At 45.3% G+C, this 22,777-nt stretch overlaps 1 protein-coding gene across 1 annotated transcript in view; it reads right to left on the minus strand.

The window, feature by feature from the left end:
• Positions 1 to 22,777, minus strand: part of ccdc85ca (coiled-coil domain containing 85C, a) — a 75,421-nt gene that overhangs the window by 18,050 nt on the left and 34,594 nt on the right. Inside the window, exons 2-3 of the mRNA XM_034195446.1 lie at positions 7,615 to 7,694; positions 4,107 to 4,196 (exon numbers count right to left, since the gene is read on the minus strand). Of these exons, the coding sequence (XP_034051337.1) occupies positions 4,107 to 4,196 (90 nt within the window). The 5' untranslated portion in view covers positions 7,615 to 7,694. The remainder of the gene's footprint in view (positions 1 to 4,106; positions 4,197 to 7,614; positions 7,695 to 22,777) is intronic.

Here is a 22,777-nt window from a genome sequence, read left to right on the forward strand (position 1 = left end):
TCTTCAACACATCACTTTTGAAACAAATGCAGAGGTGAGATTGAGTTGCAGAGGAGGGATGCAGGGTATATCAGGAGAAGGATGCTGAGGATGGAGCACCAAACAAGGGGGCCAAAGAGGAGGTTTATAGACGTGCACATGACACAGGATGATGCAGAGGACAGGGTGAGATACAGAAGAACAATCTGCTGTGGCCAGGGCTTAATTTGAGGGGGAGCAAGCTGGAGCGCGCTCCGGAACATCTGACGTTGGCACTGCCAGCTATTTATACTGGATCCGTGATCCGCCACCTCGACTAACAAAATATTTAAAAAAATCACCGCGATTGCTCTCACTGCCAATCACACTGCCGCCCTCCTGTCTGCTGTGCGGAATTGCGCCAAATCTGGCAACAGGTCCAGAGGCTACGCTCGCTGTTTTGATCCGGATGTTGACCGTAGCCGCAGAGCTCCGTAGCCACCGAGAGAGGGCTTGGATTCTTTGCGGGTCCCGCATCCGTACCTCCGGAGGCAGTGAGCGAAGGGAGAGCCACGCATTGTGTTCTGCGTGTGTCTGTTTATAATCTTCTCGCACAGAAGAAAAAGAGTGTTTACACAAGAGAGAAAAGTGAGAAAATGTTAATGCCTGTTTGAGAAAAGTGTGTAGTGAGGGGTTTTACAGCCTTAAAACATCTATAATTGTAAAAAATAGCGCTACTGCGCGGATTTCATTTATCGCGGGTTATGCCTCGTTCACACCGGGCGCGATCAGACGCTACAGATTTGCGGGGGTCGCGTGGCGACGGACGCGCCTCCTTCGCCCGGTGTGCCGCTCTGCTTTCGCTGCGAAAATTCGCCCCGGTGCATCATCAAATAGGAGGAGCTTCCATTCCGCTCGGCGTCAAGTCATCATGACGGACCTTTCACACGGTGCGAGTTGTTGTGAAAAGCTCCCAATACAGAGAGTATCATTATTTGCTGCAGGAGCTGCGTCTGGATGACGGCCGCTTTCAGCGGTCCTTCCGCCTCTGCGGGACCCAGTTTGAGGACCAACTGTCTCGTTCACGTGCGCACATGTAAAAAAAAAAAAAAAAAGAAACTCCGCTGCTTGCTGCAGCTCGCTCCTCCCCCAAAAACTCTGTCATAATTGTGTTTAGAAACCAGTCACCATTTGTTTTATTATACATCTGTGTAGTTAATTAATAAAATATTCTCCCCACAGACGATTCGCTCGCGCACGTGTAAAAAAAAAAAAAAAAAGAAAAAAAGAACGAAACTCCACTGCTTGCTGTGGGGCTGCTGCTCGCTCCAAAAACTCTGTCATGATTGTGAAATAAAGGACAAAAGAGACATAAGTCCTGCTCACAGGCTGCTACCAGATACAGGACATGTTCACAGCTTCAGTCAAACTCCAGACATCTCCACGTCACTACATATTCAGTCCCCGATTGGTCATCGCGGCGCGAAGAGACAAAAAAGTTCAGATTTTTCAACTTGGGGAGAAGGGCAACACGACGTGACGCGACGCAATATTGTGCCACAAACACGCAAAACGCTCAAAATCGCTTCACTTGCGTCGCGCTGCGCGGTTTGGCGACAAAACGCGTCCTTACATAGGAATTACATGGCAACCTGTGGCTGCAGTCGCTCGCGTCGCGCCCGGTGTGAACGCGGAGAACGTAACTCCCGCGATAAACGAGGGACCACTGTACATCATTAAACAGGAATTTGTACTCTATCCGGATTTGGTGTGACTAGTGTTATTAGGCCTACAATACATGCCCAGTTTATTTTCGGTGTGGCGCACAGCATTGTTCGCAAGCACCCCCCCCTCTTCTTTTTTTTTTCTGTACCGGAGCCACCCATCCTCTGCGCTCCGGGACCTCCCACTTTACAAATTAAGCACTGGCTGTGGCGACCTTAAATTCAAACTCAAACTGCAGACTGAGAGAAATAAACTTCAAACTCAAAAGTCTTGTACAGGGTGTCACAAAAAAATAGTGCCAAGAAAAATAAAGCCATGGAAAATCTACACACTTTGGATACTGATACCTGTCAGATGTCCTCTTGAAGTATATCTCAGGCAATTTTATCTCTGGTCTTCATTTCTAATTTCACCTCAGTTTGTATAGTGCAGCAGATAGGCAAAATGCCAATAGGATTAATAAACTGAATAGTTTAAGACAAGGTATGACTTTATTGATCTCACAGTGGAGAAATTCACATACGTCAGCTCTTAAAAAACACACAAGATGAGTGTGAGTAGAGGAAAATGTGCATCAAGCAGCATGTGCAAGGATAAGCAATGATAATACTTGTAACAATACAATAAAATAAGAAAATGAGGTAGAGATAGAATATATATATACAATCGTTTTATCTGTGTTGAACGTTTGGTCTCCAAAGTAAAGGTCAAACAAGGCCAATGTCCACTGGATTCTATGATATGTGACATATGTTACCTCGTAATATGACAACTAAGCATGACAGATGGTGTAAAGTATTCCTTTTTAAAACCCTATTATCACAACCAATAATTTGCATCACTTTTTACCAAAATTTGGAGCAACTTTATCTTTTGACCCCCGTACAAACTAAAATTGACCTTTGTCATCATTTTTGCTGTTTTTGCCCTGTAACATCCCAACATTTAGTCAAGGATAGTCTAAACTATACATTTTTGGAATCATTATGATCAGATAAATAATATGATATCCCTTTCAATATGATTGAACCATTTTTAAATTTTGACCCCTGTGTAATTCTTCACTGACCCCTGTAGGTCATGAGAGGTCAGTTCCAGGATGCCCCCACATCTGAAAATAAGTATTAGTTCATTTAGAATGTGTGCCAAATTTGGTGCTTTAGTATAAAAAAAAAAAAAAAAAAATCAACAATTGTTGATTGAAATGGAAATTTTAGCCAAGTTGCACCACTACTAAGCGTTTTGGCATTAACAAGATGTGTGCAATATGTGCACCACTCCTCTGGTTCGCCATAGGCGTAGGAGGTGGGGTCTATTGGGGGGGCGACACCAAATTTGCCCGAATTTCAGAAACCCCCATGACTCTTTAAATTACCAGATATTTATATACCCATATTTATATTTATATTGGTGACCAAATAGCGGTTTGATTGTTAATTAACATTAATTATGAAAATAAGTCTGACATTTTAGGTCATTCTATTCTGTATTCAGAGTCTACATGGCCCATGCCTGAATTTCCCAGCCCATCTGCACGAATTTGAGCATTTTGCCGAGCCCAGGGGGTGTGGTTGCCCCCCCTGCACCCACCTCCTACGCCGATGCGGTTCACCCAGATCTCCCTTTGTTAACACTATGAACAGTTCTATCAGTTTGAAACTTCTTCACAATCCTCCATATTTTCTTTCTGTCTGGAGTTTTTCTAACTGCAAAATGACATTGATGTTGTTGAATTTGCATGATCGATTTTGTCTCAAAGTAGAATTCCACCAGTTTCCCTTTTTGCTCAACTGGAAGCGGCATCCTCATATATATATCTTATCTTATATATACGAGTATATATATCTTATATCTTATATATCTCGTATATATATCTTGATGTCTGAAGAACAAAAACAGAATTCAGATTAGCCGTTGCTGAATTAGAGTCAAATGATTTTGTGGCCCTTTTTTGGGACACCCTGTACAAAGTTAAAAACTGCCAATGGAACAAGTAAATTCTCATGTTAAGATTCCTTGGAAAAGAGGTCTTGAAATCAGCTGAGAAACCTCATTTTGAACTTTATTTTATTCATATTATGAAGTGTTATATATTTTACAAATAATTCAGCATCTTACAAATCTTATCCTTATATCGGACTGAATTTGACTTATTGAGTGAAAGAGCCTTATAGTAAGTGAAATTAGATGCTTTTACCAGCCCTTAGGCAAACATACTTGGTAAGATAATGTGTTTTTGTTGTGCAGAAAAAGCAGTTTTGTCAGTGCTATCCAAATTAAATAAAAACTAAATTTAACTGAATAAAGATTAAAGAAATGAGGCCGTAAAGGAGCAGATAAACAACTGGAGTGATGGGATTTTATTATTTATGGGGTGAACTTGTTTTTACTGTTACTGGTATGAGTCAGTTGTGCTTACGTACAGTGTGTACGCTGTCCTGGAACTGTGAGAGTTGAGTCTCTGAGTGATAAAGAGACAAACCCTTCCTCAGTGTCGTCACTTCCCTGTTCATCTGAGGGACAGACAAACAGACACACAGAGATACTCGGTTACCTAAAATACCACCATTGATAAAATTCTTAAAGCTTCCAGGGCACCTCTGTGATGTTTACCAGTCCGTGTGCAGCAATAACAAGAGTAATCTGAGATTTCTGACATCCGCCAATCTGGATCTGGATCACCTCCAAAATTCAGTGGAGTCTTCTATGCCCCAATATCTATCTGTGGGGCAAATTTAGTGAGAATCTGTGAAGTAAGAGTTTATGTAATCCTTCAAAGCCTATATAAAGTGAAATCTTGATCCAGAATCCGAATCCAGATCTGGATCACCTCCAAAATTCAGTGGAGTCTTCTATGCCCTAATATCTATCTGTGGGGCAAATTGGTGAGAATCTGTGAAGTAAGTTTTTTATGTAATCCTTCAAAGCCTATATAAAGTGAAATCTTGATCCAGAATCCAGATCCAGATCTGGATCACCGCCAAAATTCAGTGCAGTCTTCTATGCCTAATATCTATCTGTGGGGCAAATTTGGTGAGAATCTGTGAAGGAAGTTTTTTTTGTAATCCTTCAAAGCCTATATAAAGTTAAATCTTGATCAAGAATCCGGATCCAGATCCAGATTCAGATCACCTCCAAAATTCAGTGGAGTCTTCCACGCCCTAATATCTATCTGTGGGGCAAATTGGCGAGAATCTGTGAAGTAAGTTTTTTTATGTAATCCTTCAAAGCCTATATAAAGTGAAATCTTGATCCAGAATCCAGATCCGGATCACCTCCAAAATTCAGTGCAGTCTTCTATGCCCTAATATCTATCTGTGGTGCAAATTTGGTGAGAATCTGTGAAGTAGGTTTTTTTAATGTAATCCTTCAAAGCCTATATAAAGTGAAATCTTGATGCAGAATCCGGATCCAGATCTGGATCACCTCCAAAATTCAGTGGAGTCTTCTATGTCCTAATATCTATCTGTGGGGCAAATTGGTGAGAATCTGTGAAGTAAGTTTTTTTTTTGTTGTTGTTTTTTTTACATAATCCTTCAAAGCCTATATAAAGTCAAATCTTCATCCAGAATCTGGATCACCTCCAAAACTGAATGGAGTCTTCCATGGCCTAATAAATATCTGTGGTGAAAATTTCAGAAAATCCGTGCAGTAGTTTGGGTAAATTTATATGGAGTAGATAGTTCTCAAAAACTGCGTGACTGTGCAAGGAGGAGAAAAGTGAGGAAAGCCACCAAGACACCCAGACAGCCCAGAAGAAGGTATAGGCTTCTGTGGGTGTGACTGGAGAAATTGTGCATAGTGTATGTTTTGTATTTTGTATTCCCAGTTATACAGCTTCATGATGAAGTGGTGTAGAGGAGGATTTTCTTTCACTGAATGATCAGGTTTTTTAAGAAAATCCTTTGAGTTTTGGAAGATAATTTTAGATTTATTTTTTATTTTTTGTATTTGAAATGGCATAAATAAATTAAAATGCGTGAAATACCAAGTGTTCCAATAGTTTTGGAGGGTACTGTAGTTGGCCAGCAACACTACTTTTTCTAAGGGGTCTGACCTGAGGGGGAGAAAGAGGTGGACGTAAAATGATGTGAAGTGACTCTGCTGCTCTCTGTAATAAGATAAACTCTCCTGCTGCAGTTTATGTCAGTCCTATATACACCCTGAGGCCCGGTGGTGCCTGTGCCTCGCTCTGGAGTCCGGAGCAAAGCAGTTCAGAATCAGAATCAGAATCAAATTTATTGCCAAGTTCTCAAATACAAGGAATTTGATCAGTTTGTCATTGGTGCATAAACAACAATACAAAAGAAAAGGAAAAACAAAAACAAAACAAAAAATACTTCTGTAAGAAGTAATTGGTGTATAAACAACAATAAAAGAAAAGGAAAAAATATTTTTGTAAGAAGTAAAGGATTCAAATAGACAAATGGGCAAAACTACGTTTACTGTGAAATAAATGTAGTGGAATGTGGCTGTGCAGACATGCAGATGTACAGTAGGGGAAGCCGGGGCACAGTGGATCAGAAATGTTGTTTTGTGGCAGCATAAACACATTATGCAAAGGTTTAGGTCATTCTATTGTGGATTCAATAAAGCAAGTTATTGTTTATAAGGCTGTATTATTTATGTCTCTCCGAGTGTAATTTACAGGTGTCTAAAATCGATTTTAAAATTTTTATTCACTGTGACTCTAATTCATGGGACACAGTGAATCAACTTAGAATATAATGAAAAAACACATGATTATAAAGATTTCTTCAAAATTATTAAATATATGCTGATGCATATACAAACTATAATCCAGCAAACCAGCTATGTAATGTGTGAGTGTCTTATATAGTGATATAAGTCCTTTAGAAACTATTACAAATACAACTGCCATTTCTCTTCAAATGTGAAAACAGTTGTTTATATACACAAATTATAGAAATAATTCATGGAAAAATAAATGTATAAGCTTCAACAAGTATTATTTGTCATCCACTTGACACTGGGGCTTAGTAAATCACTTTCTAGACTGATTCACTGTGCCCCGGGTGCATTTGACACACGAGTCATGTTATCAAATAGCTGATAGTCTGGAGAAGACATAACACATGCTCATCAGTTGGACGGGGTAGTCTTCTAACTAATAACAATTTATGGGCCACCTTTCCTCTGTTGTGAGAAATAAATATAAAGACACTGATATCCACAAAATTGACTTTTGATCAGAAAAAAATGACTTCACTTGCCACTTAGTTTTACCGTTAATGCATCCAAAAACAAAACACGCACAAAACACATTATAAAGGGGAATGTCTTTATGCATAAAAATATGGCAAAACTGCTGCAAATATATATGTAGTTTTGCAGATATAGCTACTGATTCACTGTGCCCCGGGTGCATGTGACACACGAGTCATGTTATCAAATAGCTGATAGTCTGGAGAAGACATAACACATGCTCATCAGTTGGACGGGGGTAGTCTTCTAACTAATAACAATTTTTTGGGTCACCTTTCCTCTATCGTGACAAATAAATACAAAGACACTGATATCCACAAAATTTACTTTTGATCAGAAAAAACTGACTTCACTTGCCACTTAGTTTTACAGTTAATGCATCCAAAAACAAAACACTAATTTTTAAAGGGGGATGTCTTATGCAAAAAAATATGGCACAACTGCTGCAAATATATATGTAGCAGGAGCTGCTTTGTGCATATGTCAGATTAGCCCATCTGCTTGTTTCGAGCAGCACGCATCACCACCTGGGTCTGTCTGATCAGGTTTATTAAGGCTGTGTACACAATACCTGTGAATGAAACATTTCTTTTTGTTTGGAATTCATCATATAAATGTAGCTCATGTTTTCATATGACTAAGGGCTGTTAAAAGGGAAGTCTAAGGACAAAGAGCATCCACTAATGGAGAACTGGTCATTGTCACCTGTGACAGCAGCAGCTTCTTTTCATCCTCCAGCGTCCTCACCCTGTTCTCCAGCTGTCTGACGTAGGCGCCTCCTGCCTCTGAAAGAAAACAACACAAATGTCACACAGTGAAAACCGTATCACCCACAATCTGAGAACGAGCGAGTTGTCTTTCAGTAAACATTCTGAAAGTACAGTCGGGCACATTACGCTGACTGATACTGTGTATTTTCGAGAGTTTGAGCACCATGAAGCCCCGCGTGAAAACGCGTCTGCTCTCTCGACTCTTGCGTCTCCTGTACACTAATACCTGAAGCTGCTTTCATTCCTTCCTAATGTTGGGCTCCACTGCTACCACACTGTCCTTTTGTGGCTATCAAATTAATCTGCACACAAACATGGAAACTCCACTGTTGATTTTCCCAAGAAGGCCTTTAATCCTAAAATTGTTGCATACATGTCTTGGTTGCTGTTGCCCAAACTTAAGCATGAATGTACAAGTTGCATTCAGGACAAAACAGGCATGAATTTATGGCACAAAAAAAGACAATGCAAGGTTTTCACAAAACACACAAAACCCATTAGCTGGTCTTTAACATGCTGACCATAATCCAGGCCAATCACAAACAAGACCATCGTGTCCCGCCAAGATCCTGAGACAGGCTGATGATGGAGATGGAAGTAATACATGTTTCTCTGAGAAAATTACACAAAAAATACACTTGGCAGCCACTTTACAAGGTACGTTCCTTCATTTTCTATACTCGTTTACTCGAGTTAAGGGTTGGGGTGGGAGCCTATCCCAGCAGTCATAGGTTGAGAGGCGGAAACACCCAGAACAGGACAGCAATCTATCGCAGGGTCACATACAGGCAAACAATCACATGTACACTAGGACGCACACCTACGGGCAATTTAAAGTTCCCAATCCACCTAACCTGCATGCCTTTGGATGTGGGAGGAAGTTGCTGACCGAACAGTCCCCCCACTATAAATTGGTCCCCCCTGCCTTCACTGAGCATGCGTCACTTGGGACCACAGCAGCACGTCTGAGTCTGACTCTCTACACCCAAAATGATCAAAGCTAATAATGTGATTATTAACCATCAAATGACAAAGTAAAACCTCTTAAATCATTCTGAAGTCAGTTTGAAGCAGAAACAAGGTGATAATCGCATCATTTCGCTACTGACGCACCGAAATGATGTAGGCGCAGCTCCACGTCAGATGTGCTGCTGTGGCGCTCTGATTGGTCCCCCATCTTTTTTTATGAAATAATGCTGAATTTATGTGGAAATGATTGCTGTACAGGGCAGAAAGGTGGATTAGTGGTTAGCACTGTTGCCTCACAGCGAGAAGGTCATGGGTTCAATTCCTGTCTGTTGCCTTTCTGTGTGGAGTTTGCATGTTCTCCCCGTGTTTGCGTGGGTTTCCTCCGGGTGCTCCGGTTTCCTCCCACATCCAAAGACATGCAGGTTAGGTGGACTGGGATCTTCAAATTGTCCGTAGGTGTGCGAGTGGGTGTGAATGTGTTTGTTTGTCTGTTTGTGGCCCTGCGACAGACTGGCGTCCTGTCCTGGGTGTACCCCGCCTCGCACACTATGACTGCTGGGATAGGCTCCAGGCCCCCACGACCCTTGATTGGACTAAGCGGTTGAAGATGATTGTGTGTGTGTGTGTGTGTGTGTGTGTGTGTGTGTGTGTGTGTGTGTGTGTGTGTGTGTGTGTGTGTGTGTGTGTGTGTGTGTGTGTGTGTGTGTGTGATTGTTGTACAAAAGCTTCATATATCTGTTGCTAAGACAGATGATGACTGGAGTGCAGTTTTAAGCAGAAACAAGGTGATAATCGGTGGATCGCAGCTGACGCTTAGGAATGACGATGCTGACGCTCTGAAATTACGCATGTGCAGTGAAGGCAGGGTGGACTGATTTTTAGGGGAGACCCTTCGGTCTGCGACACCGGACCACCCGGAGGGAACCCACGCAAACATGGAAAGAACAGGCAAACTCCACACAGAAAGGTCCGGGTGGGAATCGATCCCACAACCTTCTTGCTGTCAGGCAACAATGCTAACCACTAATCCACTGTGCCACCCTACACCTGCTCAGCTGCTCAGTAAAGCAAATATAGAATCAGCCAATGACACTGAAGAAACTCAAAGCATTCAGGATTGTAGACAATGGCAAAGTCAAGAATATCTGAAAAAACACTGGATGATTATCAACAAAAGGTTCTGGGAAGGTATACCTTGGGTCATGGTATTTGGTTAAATTTTAGAGTGGATCTGAATAAAGGGGTGGATCTTGACTTTGATCATTGTGGTTGAAATTGATTTCTTTGATCCTAATGACGTAATGGGCCCTGCCTTTGATCCTTAATGTTTGAGCTTCGATATTGGTTCTTGATCTTGACTATAGGATGAAGGTAAGACAGAAAAACCAACAAAAACACAAGCTCCTTGTTGAGGTTCAAAAATCCCAGGCCAGAGGTCAGGATCAAAGGTCAGGATTAAAGATTAGCTATTAAAAATGAGTGATAAAGACTTTACTGGCGTTATTTGTCATCTTTTCATTTATAATGATCTGTTTACTACCTACTCATCTCTTTCTACCATCTGTAAAAATGCAAAACGCTAAAATAATTCCTGGAACTTGAAGACAGCACTGATAACTGTTGGAGGAGAACACCCTGTGGATCCCAGCCAGGGAGCGAGTGCACCGCCTCAGATCCTCGCACAGAGCCCAGGAATGATTTCAATTACCCTGAACACACACTCCCTCACACACACACACACTGCTTCCAGGAATACACGCACTCCACGATGCATAGCAGAGGTTTGGTGGAGCTGCGTGAGCTAACAGAGAACACATTGTTCCACACCCATCTCAGTCTGTCGTTCTGGGCGTAACGTGAGCTTGCCATCCAGATTCTTGCTGCAGTCAAAACTCGGACCAGCATACGAGGATCAAAAGGCTAATACAGACTGATGAATGAGGAGGTAATGCATTGCATTCCCTGATTCGCATTATTCAGCAGGAGATGAACGGACCCCTGTCGGTGGCTTTCATATTATGTAGCCACCAGAAGCATAAACAGTTCTAAAAACACCTAATCCTTTCCACCTCATCAACATTCCTTTTATCTTATAATTAAAATCTTATCAGGCTCCATGTCCATATTGCGCTTTTTTCTTCCTTAGCAGTAGCAAATGTTTTCAGTTGGTCTATATGACAACAAAACCTATGCAGCCACCTGAAGCAGCCCAGAGAAAAACCAGTGCACCTAGCATATTCTTGTGTGGCCGCTCCCAGCGCTTTAAACTTAAAATCTAAACTGCAGTGACTTTTCAGGCGATCAATCAGACAGAGCAAACCCCGTCACCCTCACGGAAGGAGAAATTCAATTTTGCCATTTCTGTCTACACTCAGCTGATATGTCACATAAAATCTATCACAAAACAGACAAAAGGTCATCTGGACAGATGCTGTGTTCCAGCTGAGAGTGAGTGCTTTTTACCACTGTACATTATAAAGTAATCAGCTGTTTATTCAAATGATAACAAATGGTATGACAAGATCTCCGGCACAGTTGTCCTCCATCAGACCAAGTCTACAACCATCTCTGCTGCGCTTACCAACAGATGACCACGGTGGCTATGACATTTAAGATGCATGAGAATTGCCAAGGACCTTCTGTAGGGGCAATTAGAAAGTGGGAAGTGGTCACGAGGCCGTCCAACCTTCATTACAAGGACACCTGCGAAAGGAACCTCAGATCTGCCCACACTGACCTGGAGACCTGTGAAGAGGTGGCCATAGACCGTCCATGTTGGATACAACTTAAGAATGGCGGGACCCAATCCCAGGCTGACCACTGAGCGCAAAGGGCCTGAAAATGTCAAACAAGCAAGTCATCTCCAAGTTGGTCTTTACAGTCACAGTAGAAGATGTCCAAGTTGAACAGGGTGCAACCTGTTGTCAATAGTGATGGACAGAGGCCAATGATGAGCCAAAGATTGAGGAGTCTTTTTTCTTTAAAAAAAAGCACTGAGATGAGGAGCTGGGATAAAGTATTGTATCTTATTCAGCCATTAAAAAACCCAGAAGCTGAACGGGGACTGTGGCAAATCTGACGTGAATTTATACACTCACTCATCTTCAACCGCTTGCTCCAGTTAAGAGTCGCGGGGGGCTGGAGCCTATCCCAGCAGTCATGGAGCGTGAGGCGGGGTACATCCTGGACAGGACGCCAGAATTTATACACGTCGTCATATTTTTTAAGTTGAGAAAAACTGTAAAGGCTCAGATGAATTAGGCTGCCACCCGAACCTCTTTCAGCCGTCACCGCTGCTACACAAGTCCTGAGTGATGTCATTATTTTCATAAGGCTCCGCTTTCATTGTGCACAGATGTTTCAGATCACAACTGGCTCTGTTATGAAGACACACGGTGAGTTACCCATTTAAGTAAAGAAAAAAAAACACAGGTGGAACCTGGTGTCACAGACCAAACGGTCCCCCCTAAAAATCGGTCCACCCTGCCTTAACTACGCATGCATCATTTCTTAGTGTCACGTGCGGTTCATCGATTATCTGAAGCTTTTGTACAACAATCATTTCCACATAAATTCAGCATTAAATTAAAATTCATAATAAAAGATGGCGGAGCGATCAGAGCGCAGCAGCAGCTGCTGCAACGTAACGTATGTCACATGTCATAGAATCCAAATGGACGTTGACCTTGTTTGACCTTTACTTTGGAGACCAAGCATTCAACATTGTCAAAACTATTCCATTTATTAATCCTATTAGCTCAATCAATAATTTGCATCACTTTTTAACAAAATTGGAGCAACTTTAACTTTTGACCCCTGTACAAACTGAAACTGATCTTTGTCACCATTCTTGATGTTTTTATCCCGTAACTCCATAGAATTCAATCACAGATAGTCCAAACTATACCTTTTTGGAATCTTTATGATCAGGCAAATAATGTGGTACAGTTTTCAATATGATTGGAGCATCTTTTAATTTTGACCCCTACCTGACTGCCGACTGAAAATTCAAGTTTTTCAAACAAGGAATGTCTAACAAGTATGTGTGCCAAATTTGATGCTTTTATCACCATTTGCAGGATTCCGCTCTAAATATTCTCTTATCTGCTGCACTATACAAGGTCTATTAGATAAGAAACCGACACTTTTATTTTTTTTAACTATATGGATTTGAATGATGTGCGATTACACCAATCATGCTTGAACCCTCGTGCGCATGCGTGAGTTTTTTCACGCGTGTCGGTGACGTCATTTCCCTGTGGGCAGGCCTTGAGTGAGATGTGGTCCCGCCCTCTCGGCTGAATTCCTTTGTTTCACACGCTGCTCGAGATGGCGTGCTTTGCTTTATCAAAATTTTTTCTGGACCTGTGAGGAATATCCGAGTGGACACTATTCGAGAAATTAAGCTGGTTTTCGGTGAAAAGTTTAACGGCTGATGAGAGATTATGGGGTATTTCTGTCGGTGTAAGGACTTCCCACGGAGCGGGACGTCGCGCAGCGCTTCCACACGCCGTTATCGGCCTGTTTCGACCTGAAAACATCCTAATTTAAGGCTTAATTCACCCAGGACGTCGTGAGAGAACAGAGAAGATTCAGAAGAGGCCGGCATGAGGACTTTATGCAGACATTCCACTGTTTAATGACATTTTTTAATGAAAGACGTGCGCGCAAATTCACCGAGTCGTTTCCGTGAGGACTCTGCAAATCTGTGTGCGCCGCGACAGGAAAAACACCTCCGTGTTGAAAACCATTTGTAAAATTCAGGCGGCTTTTGATGGCTTTCAACAAGTGAGTAACTGAGAAATTGTTTAACAGCTTGGGCATGTTCCAACTTGCCCGTTAAGGTTTCCAACGGAGGTGTTTTTCCTGTCGCGACCCCCCGCGGTCGGGTCCAGCCCGACATGCGACTCTGCCCGCACGTTCTTTCATTACAAAATGTCCGTTAACAATGGAATGTCCGAATAAACTCCTCATGCCGACTTCTTCTGAAAGTTCTCTGTTCTCTGATAACTTACTGGGTCAACAGAGCCTGAAATGTGGAAGTTTTCAACTTGAAACGGCGAGACGCTGCCGCCTCGAAGCGCAGATCGCTGTCAGGCGCCGTGGGCCGTCCTTACGGCGACACTACCGGACCAAAATCTCTCATCAGCCGTTAAAATTTTTACCGAAAACCAGCTGAATTTATCGAATGGTGTCCACTCAGTTGTGCCTTATAGTTTTGAAAAAATTTTGATCAAACAAAGCAGCAGTCTCTGAGCCATTCCTAAACAATGAAAAAATCGACGAGAGGGTGGGCGACTCCTCACTCAAAGACTGTCCACAGGCGAATGACGTAACCGACAGGCGTGAAAAAACTCTCGCATGCCCACGAGGGTTCAAGCATGTCTGATGTAATCACACGTGATTCAAATCCATATGGTTTTTGAAAAAAATAATAAGGTCGGATACTTTTCTATTAGACCTCGTATTTGTTTGTTTAGTGGACATGATTTCCCCAGTACAATGCAATCATGGGACACTGACAGGTTTGATTGATTACCATGTTTCAGTCTCACGAGATCAAGGTCAGGAAACCGCACACCGCAGCATGCACCACACTATAAAACTGCCTTGGCTCCTCATTAACAACCATTTACACATACCACAGGTTCATCTCCAGTTCCCGTAAGTAGTCATCTATGTGCCACAGACAGGTGATATGTGGGCATCCGCTCAGCCTTGTCCAGTCATCAAGATCCTCAACACTGCAGCATGTGTGCACTGAATCAAGCTCAAAGAAGCACATCACCTGTCCAAAGCAGCATAAGTGACATTTCCTCACAATGCAAGTAGCACAACACCTCATCTGTGTCTCCTTGAAAAAAAAAAAAACTACTAATTTCACACAAACTCATTCCAGTAATCTTAGGTCACGGGTTAAAGTCCAGGTCTCTGTCCAGCAACCTTGTGAGTCCATAAGATTTTTTCAGGTGTCTCATGTCCTTATAGACTGAGCTCCAGAGACATTTATGTAAGTGCCAAGATAAGTGAATCTCTCAACAAGTTTGACAATTTTCCCACATACAGATATACTGCTGATGATTGAGTCCAGGAAAGCACTGAAGTCCTAGATCTTAGACTTGATCCAGGACAATCAGAAATGCAGACACTCTAATTTTTGACTTAGCTTCTCAAGCGCTGCAACTATGAAATCCACCAGTTCTGCAAAGACCACAGCATCATCTGCAAAGTTAAGACCAGGGGACGTTTGTTCATCGACGAGGCACCCAAGTTACTGGACTCTACAAGCTTAGCCAATACCCCAGGACATAAAAAACTGATTTTATCCCTTTATATGGCATGTCCACGTTCCTTTCTACACACAGAGAGCTAAAAGTTTCTAGGCCTTTTGGAATCTGGCTGCTGTTGATTCAAATGAGTGTTGCATTCAGTGAGAAGAAGCAAAGAGTTTCCACCCACTTTTCAAAGGATGGCCAGCAAATGTGAGAAACAAAAACATTTTTCATATCTACGCCTGAACTTTATCGGGCCAAGCCTGGATTCAGAACAACTGAATGATGAGGCAGATTCAAAAACAAAACCTGAACTGTCGGCCAGAAACCTCCAGTGAGACAAAATAAATAGAATATTCTGACAGATTCTACAAAAAATGTTTCAGAAATTAAAAATATAATGCTAAAATGCTAAAGTACCCTCGCCGTATGAGCATTGTCTTCTTTATAATTTGTAGTTGCTTAATTGATGTAATTGGTATCCCAGTCATAGGATATATTATTTACATTAAGTATTAAGATCCTATTGTCTTATGTACAGTTGTACATGTTCAACAAAGCCCCTCTATCAATCATAAAAATATTGACGTTTTGTACAGCGCCCGCAGGACGGCATGGGTGTGCGCATACATTAGCTTTTGACAAGAGCAGAAGTTAGCTTTGAATTAGCGGAAGTTAGCTTGCATGCTGACATTCATAAAATGTCTTGTAAATCACTTCAGAGGTGTTATCAGGTTCCAAAACTAGCCTTTTCAGTTTTAGAAGTGTGTATTTGTTGCTAGCTTTTACATAATATATGACAAAGAGGTTATATTTACACAAAAATAAAATGGAGTTTGCAGCTAGCTAGACCAGCCTGTGACATCACAGTGCCACTCTACTCTGATTAGCTGTCACCCCTGCCTCTCAAAAAAAGGAACAGATTTAAAACAGAATGTGACATTTTAACCCCTTAAAATAGGTCCAGGTTAGCCTTCTCAGAACTTGTCCAAGTTCTGTGTCTCAAGAATGTTCCCTGTGAATTTGAAGACTCTTTCAGTAAGAAGACTGTGCTTATGCTGCGCACAAACAGACGGACAGACAGATGGACACAAAGCCTTTGCAATACCTGATGGCCATACTTGATGGCCTCGGGTAATAAAAAAATACAAATCAGGCTCCAATTGTTTGCTGCCCTATGAACATAGTTTACCCACCAGTTTCTGCAGTAACCAACACAAATCTTACGGGAGCAGGTGTTCAGAATGTCGCTGTGGGTGGAAGCGGGTGGCAAAAAATGAACACTGCAGGAACAGAAGCGAAAAGATGACTATAGTGTATGAGAGCAAGTGGAGGTGTAAAAATGTATGAAAAAACCATATGTGTGTTGTGTGGGCCGCTGAAGAGGAGGTACTGCTGGCCCACTACCAAAGAGCGCCCTGCCTGAAGTGCGGACTTCAGGCTCGAGAGGGCGCTGCCGCCTCACAGGAACAGCCGGGGTGACAGCTGTCACTCATCAACTATGACAGCTGTCACCAATCACCAGGTCTTCAACCACACACACAAAAGCCGGACGACATCTCCACCTCGTCGCCGAGATATCGTCTACCTATACGGTAAACTCTCAGCCGTTTGACTGTGCCGTTACGCACGTGACTCCTTTTCTGAGTGTTTGCAGGAGTTGCTGTAGCTGCTGTCAGCTGGGAGCGGCGTTTTGTGGTTCCGCGACAGAGTGACGTTCTTCACCCTCACGCCAAAACGCTAAGTAGCTCTTTGGCTCTGTTTAACAGTGTTCTGTGCTAAAGGTGGAGGTGTTGTTTCCCACCTGGAATAACGACTTGCTGACTGTTTACTGAGTGTATTGTCACACACTCATCATATCTGTTCTTCTGCCAGCAGTACCAGATCCGACAGTCGGAGACGGTGATCACCTGGGGACTCGGAACTTGGCGGCTCTGGTATCCTTCGGGTTCGGTGGCAGTGGAAATCGTGTGGGATCCGGTTCTTCTCGGGACGGACGTCTTCTATCCTCAAGCCTACCCACACATCACCTTGTATAGTTTGATTGTGATCCAAATTCTGCATTTGTCTGTATTCTCGTTGTGCATTTTTCACAACAGTAAAGTGTTGTATTTTTGGCTCATCTATTGTCCGCTCATTTACGCCCCCTGTTGTGGGTCCGTGTCACTACACTTTCCCAACAGGATATCTCGGCCATCGTCATGGATCCCAAGGGGCGTCAACCATCCGTTGAACAGCCAATGGAAGAGCAAGGTGCACAGGCGCCTGCAGGAGGCATGTTAGGTGAGTTGCAGCAAATCCTCACCGCCTTTACTGCTCGGTTGGATCTAATGACTGAGCAGAACGTCATCCTCAATCGCCGGATGGAGGCTCTCACCGCGCAGGTGGAAGCGCGTGCTCAGGGCGCTGCTGCAGCTCCTCCTGCTGACCCGGTGCCGAATATAGACATTCCACTGGTCATTCAACGAACCCCCCCACCATCCCCTGAAGCATACATAAGTCCCCCTGAGCCGTACGGAGGTTGTGTGGAGACGTGCGCAGACTTTTTAATGCAGTGTTCGCTCATCTTTTCACAGCGTCCCGTGATGTACGCGTCCGACGCCAGTAGGGTGGCTTATGTGGTTAATTTGCTTCAAGGTGAGGCACGCGCCTGGGCTACGGCGCTCTGGGAGCAGAATTCACGGCTCCTTACCTCTTATACTGGGTTTGTGAGGGAGTTCAGAACAGTATTTGATCATCCAAACAGAGGCGAGACTGCTTCAACAGCGCTTCTGTCAATGAGACAGGGGCGTCGGAGTGCAGCAGAGTATGCGGTCGACTTCCGCATCACGGCTGCGAGGTCCGGCTGGAATACCGCTGCACTCCGCGCCGCCTTCGTAAACGGACTGTCGTCAGTCCTGAAGGAGCATCTGGTGGCTAAGGATGAGCCGCGGGATTTAGATGGGCTTATCGATCTGGTCATACGATTAGACAATTGGTTAGAGGAACGCCGCTGGGAGCGAGACAAAGGGCGTGGTCGGGTACGCGCCGTCCCTCTCCCTTCCGGATCTGAAAAGGTACCGCCCTCCCCACGCTCCACGGCCTCAGTGCTCCGTTTGGCGACAGCTCCCCCTGCTGACGATACTATGGACATGAGCAGGGCTAAAGTCAGAGCCACTAACAGACAAAGGAGACTGGTCCACGGAGAGTGCTTTATCTGCAGCTCCAAACGAGCATCAGCAGAGAGACTGCCCCAAACGGTTAAACACCAACGCCCGCTCTTAGAAACTGGGCTAAGAGTGGGCCAAGAAATACATGTGGGACAAACCCGTCTTTCTGCATGACTCCCAGTTACGATCCTGAGTGGGGATCTAACCCTTCAGGCCCCCGCACTGGTGGACACGGGGTCAGAAGGGAATCTGCTGGACAGCAGATGGGCAAGGGAGGTAGGGCTCCCTCTGGTGGCGCTCCCTTCGCCATTGAAGGTGCGGGCACTAGATGGCACCCTTCTCCCTTTAATCACACACAAGACACTGCCAGTAACTCTGATAGTGTCTGGGAATCATCGGGAGGAGATTGAGTTTTTTGTGACTCCTTCTACCTCCCGCGTGATTTTGGGCTTCCCTTGGATGATCAAACACAACCCCCGGATTGATTGGCCGTCTGGGGTTGTGGCTCAGTGGAGCGAAACCTGTCACCGGGAATGTCTTGGATCCTCGGTTCCGCCCGGTTTGACCGCTAACGAGGAGGTTAAAGTCCACCCCAATCTTGCGGCGGTGCCTGAGGAGTACCACGATCTCGCTGACGTCTTCAGCAAAGATCTGGCACTCACTCTTCCCCCACACCGTCCATACGATTGCGCCATTGATTTGATCCCAGGCGCTGAGTATCCGTCCAGCCGGCTGTACAACCTCTCACGTCCAGAACGCGACTTTCACCGCACTTCTTTGTCCTTCTTGGGGTTCATAATCTCCTCCAACTCCGTCGCCGCTGATCTAGCCAAGGTCGCGGCGGTGAGAGACTGGCCCCAACCGACAAGCCGTAGGAAGCTGCAACAGTTCCTCGGCTTTGTGAATTTCTACAGGAGGTTCATAAAGGGCTACAGTCAGGTAGTTAGCCCCCTGACAGCTCTGACCTCCTCCAAAGTACCATTTACTTGGTCGGATCGTGCGAGGCCACGTTTAGGGAGTTGAAACGCCGGTTTTCGACTGCACCAGTTCTGGTGCAGCCCGATCCTAGCCCCCAGTTTGTGGTAGAAGTGGATGCCTCGGACTCAGGGATAGGAGCCGTGCTGTCCCACAGCAGGGAGTCCGATCAGATTCTCCATCCTTGTGCCTATTTTTCACGCAGGTTGACCCCAGCTGAGTGGAACTATGATGTGGGCAATCGGGAACTCCTCGCGGTGAAGGAGGCTCTTGAGGAGTAGAGACATCTGTTAGAGGGAGCCGCGGTACCACTTACGGTTTTCACGGACCACCATAACCTGGAGTATATCAGGACCGCCAAGCGGCTGAACCCCAGGCAAGCCCGCTGGTCATTGTTCTTCGGGCCTTTTGACTTCCGGATCACCTACCGCCCCGGGACCAAGAACCAAAGATCGGATGCTCTGTCCCGGGTTCACGAAGTCGAAGTCAAAACCGAGCTGTCGGATCCGCCGGAATCCATTCTACCTGAGTCCACTATCATGGCCACCCTCACCTGGGACGTGGAGAAGACCGTCCGGGAGGCCCTGGCATGGAACCCGGACCCTGGTAACGGACCGCAGAACCGCTTCTACGTCCCACCGGAGGCCAGAGCTGCCGCCCTGGACTTCTGTCACGGTTCCAAACTCTCCTGCCATCCGGGGGTGCGAAGGACCGTGGCAGTGGTCCGGCAGCGCTTCTGGTGGGCGTCCATGGAAGCTGACATTCTGGACTATGTCCAGGCCTGCACCACCTGCGCCAGGGGAAAAGCTGACCACCAACGGGCACAGGGACTCCTCCAACCGTTACCTGTGCCCCATCGCCCCTGGTCCCACATCGGCCTGGATTTCGTCACGGGCCTCCCACCGTCCCGGGACATGACTACCATCCTCACGATAGTGGACCGATTCTCCAAGGCGGCCCACTTCGTGGCCCTCCTGAAGCTCCCTACGGCCCAGGAGACAGCAGACCTCCTGATCCACCACGTCGTGCGTCTGCATGGGATACCAACAGACACTGTCTCAGATCGTGGTCCCCAGTTCTCCTCTCAAGTCTGGAGGAGTTTCTGCCGAGAACTGGGGGCCACCGTGAGCCTCTTGTCCGAGTATCATCCGCAAACCAACGGACAGGCAGAACGGGCCAACCAGGAACTGGAGCAAGCTCTGCGCTGTGTGACGTCCGCGCACCCGACGGCCTGGAGTGACCATCTGGCCTGGATCGAGTACGCGCATAACAGCCAGGTGTCCTCTGCTACTGGCCTCTCCCCGTTTGAGGTGTGTCTGGGGTACCAGCCCCCATTGTTTCCTGTGGTGGAGGGAGAGGTCGGTGCGCCCTCGATCCAGGCCCACCTGCAGAGGTGCCGTCAGGTGTGGCGCACCTCCCGTTCTGCCTTGTTGAAAGCCCGGATGAGGGTCAATGCCCATGCAGATCGCCGGCGTTCCCCGGCCCCTGCATACCAGCCTGGCAGGAGGTATGGCTTTCCACAAAGGACGTTCAGTTACAAGTGGACTCCCCGAAACTAAAAGACAGATACATTGGACCATTTAAGATCCTCAAGGTCATCAGTCCTGCCGCAGTGAAGCTACAGCTCCCAGCTTCACTGCGGATCCACCCAGTTTTCCATGTCTCCAGGTTGAAACCCTATCACACCTCACCCCTCTGTGCTCCCGGACCGGCGCCGCCTCCTGCGCGGATCATCGATGGGGAGCCGGCTTGGACTGTGCGTCGACTCCTGGACGTCCGCCGGAAGGGCCGGGGGTTCCAGTACTTGGTGGACTGGGAGGGTTATGGACCCGAAGAACGCTCCTGGGTGAAGAGGAGCTTCATCCTGGATCTGGCCCTCCTTGCCGATTTCTACCATCGCCATCCCGACAAGCCGGGTCGGGCGCCAGGAGGCGCCCGTTGAGGGGGGGGTCCTGTTGTGTGGGCCGCTGAAGAGGAGGTACTGCTGGCCCACTACCAAAGAGCGCCCTGCCAGAAGTGCGGGCTTCAGGCACGAGAGGGCGCTGCCGCCTCACAGGAACAGCCGGGGTGACAGCTGTCACTCATCAACTATGACAGCTGTCACCAATCACCAGGTCTTCAACCACACACACAAAAGCCAGAAGGACATCTCCACCTCGTTGCCAAGATATCGTCTACCTATACGGTAAACTCTCAGCCGTTTGACTGTGCCGTTACGCATGTGATTCCTTTTCTGAGTGTTTGCAGGAGTTGCTGTAGCTGCTGTCAGCTGGGAGTGGCATTTTGTGGTTCCGTGACAGAGTGACGTTCTTCACCCTCACGCCAAAACGCTAAGTAGCTCTTTGGCTCTGCTTAACAGTGTTCTATGCTAAAGGTGGAGGTGTTGTTTCCCACCTGGAATAATGACTTGCTGACTGTTTACTGAGTGTATTGTCACACACTCATCACATCTGTTCTTCTGCCAGCAGTATCAGATCCAACAGTCGGAGACGGTGATCACCTGGGGACTCGGAACTTGGCGGCTCTGGTATCCTTCGGGTTCGGTGGCAGTGGAAATCGTGTGGGATCCGGTTCTTCTCGGGACGGACGTCTTCTATCCTCAAGCCTACCCACACATCACCTTGTATAGTTTGATTGTGATCCAAATTCTGCATTTGTCTGTATTCTCGTTGTGCATTTTTCACAACAGTAAAGTGTTGTATTTTTGGCTCATCTACTGTCCGCTCATTTACGCCCCCTGTTGTGGGTCCGTGTCACTACACTTTCCCAACAATGTGCTCTCAAATTGTTATGGATGGGATAATTTTGTGTTTGTAGACCTTGTGTTGTGTTCCTTTTTTTCACTGTTGGGAAGTCATGTGATCCACACAGGTGTATATAATTAACTTGCAGGCGTATATAATTAAAAGCAGCCATCTCAGAGAAACGTTTGATGCCACAAGAGTTGTTTTTCAAGCATGCACTGAGAGCACACACAGAACTGCTGCATTGAATTACTCTGTCAACAACTGTCTTTTTCACATTCTGCCACAAGCAGGTGCTTCTATTTTTGGACAACCACAAATGGAGACTGTGGTCAAATCAAACGCAATACACTTTTCAGTCATGGTCCTGGCAACATGACACTTTACTCATTCATGGTAATGGCAACAGGACACTTAACTAAACTGACTAAACCAACTGAACTCACAAAAACACAATAACTCCATAGCACTAACAACACTGTTAAACTAACATGAACCACAGTAACAGTTAAAATCCCCAAACCCCAAACTTCCATGGTGCATTGCAGCACAAAATCCATTGTTTACTGATCAACAAAAATCGCAAATTTCTCCAACAATATTTGTCCTATCAACTTTCCGTTTTCGCAGCACTCATCCTTGACCCAAAATACATTAAGCATACCAAATGGCACATGTCAGCTCTCCCCAGTTTCTTGCAAATGTTCATCATACATGGACACAATTTTTTTGGCGCTGTAACCATCAAAACTAGTGAAGGCCATTCATCATTGAACTTGGCCTAGACTTTCAAGAGATGTATTCTTGTTCCCAGTTTGATTAACCCGTGTTATTTCTTTGAAAAGTCCAGTGTTGTGGATATTTTTGGCCCCATGACCTTCAAAATTAGGTCAAGGTCAGTCATCACTGAATATGGCTTAGACCTTGATGTGTGCTGTTAATTTGATGAACCTGTCTGAAATCCTTGTAGAATTATTGAGAGTACAGTC

Source organism: Thalassophryne amazonica, chromosome 19 (assembly GCF_902500255.1).
Source record: "Thalassophryne amazonica chromosome 19, fThaAma1.1, whole genome shotgun sequence".
Lineage (NCBI taxonomy): Eukaryota > Metazoa > Chordata > Actinopteri > Batrachoidiformes > Batrachoididae > Thalassophryne > Thalassophryne amazonica.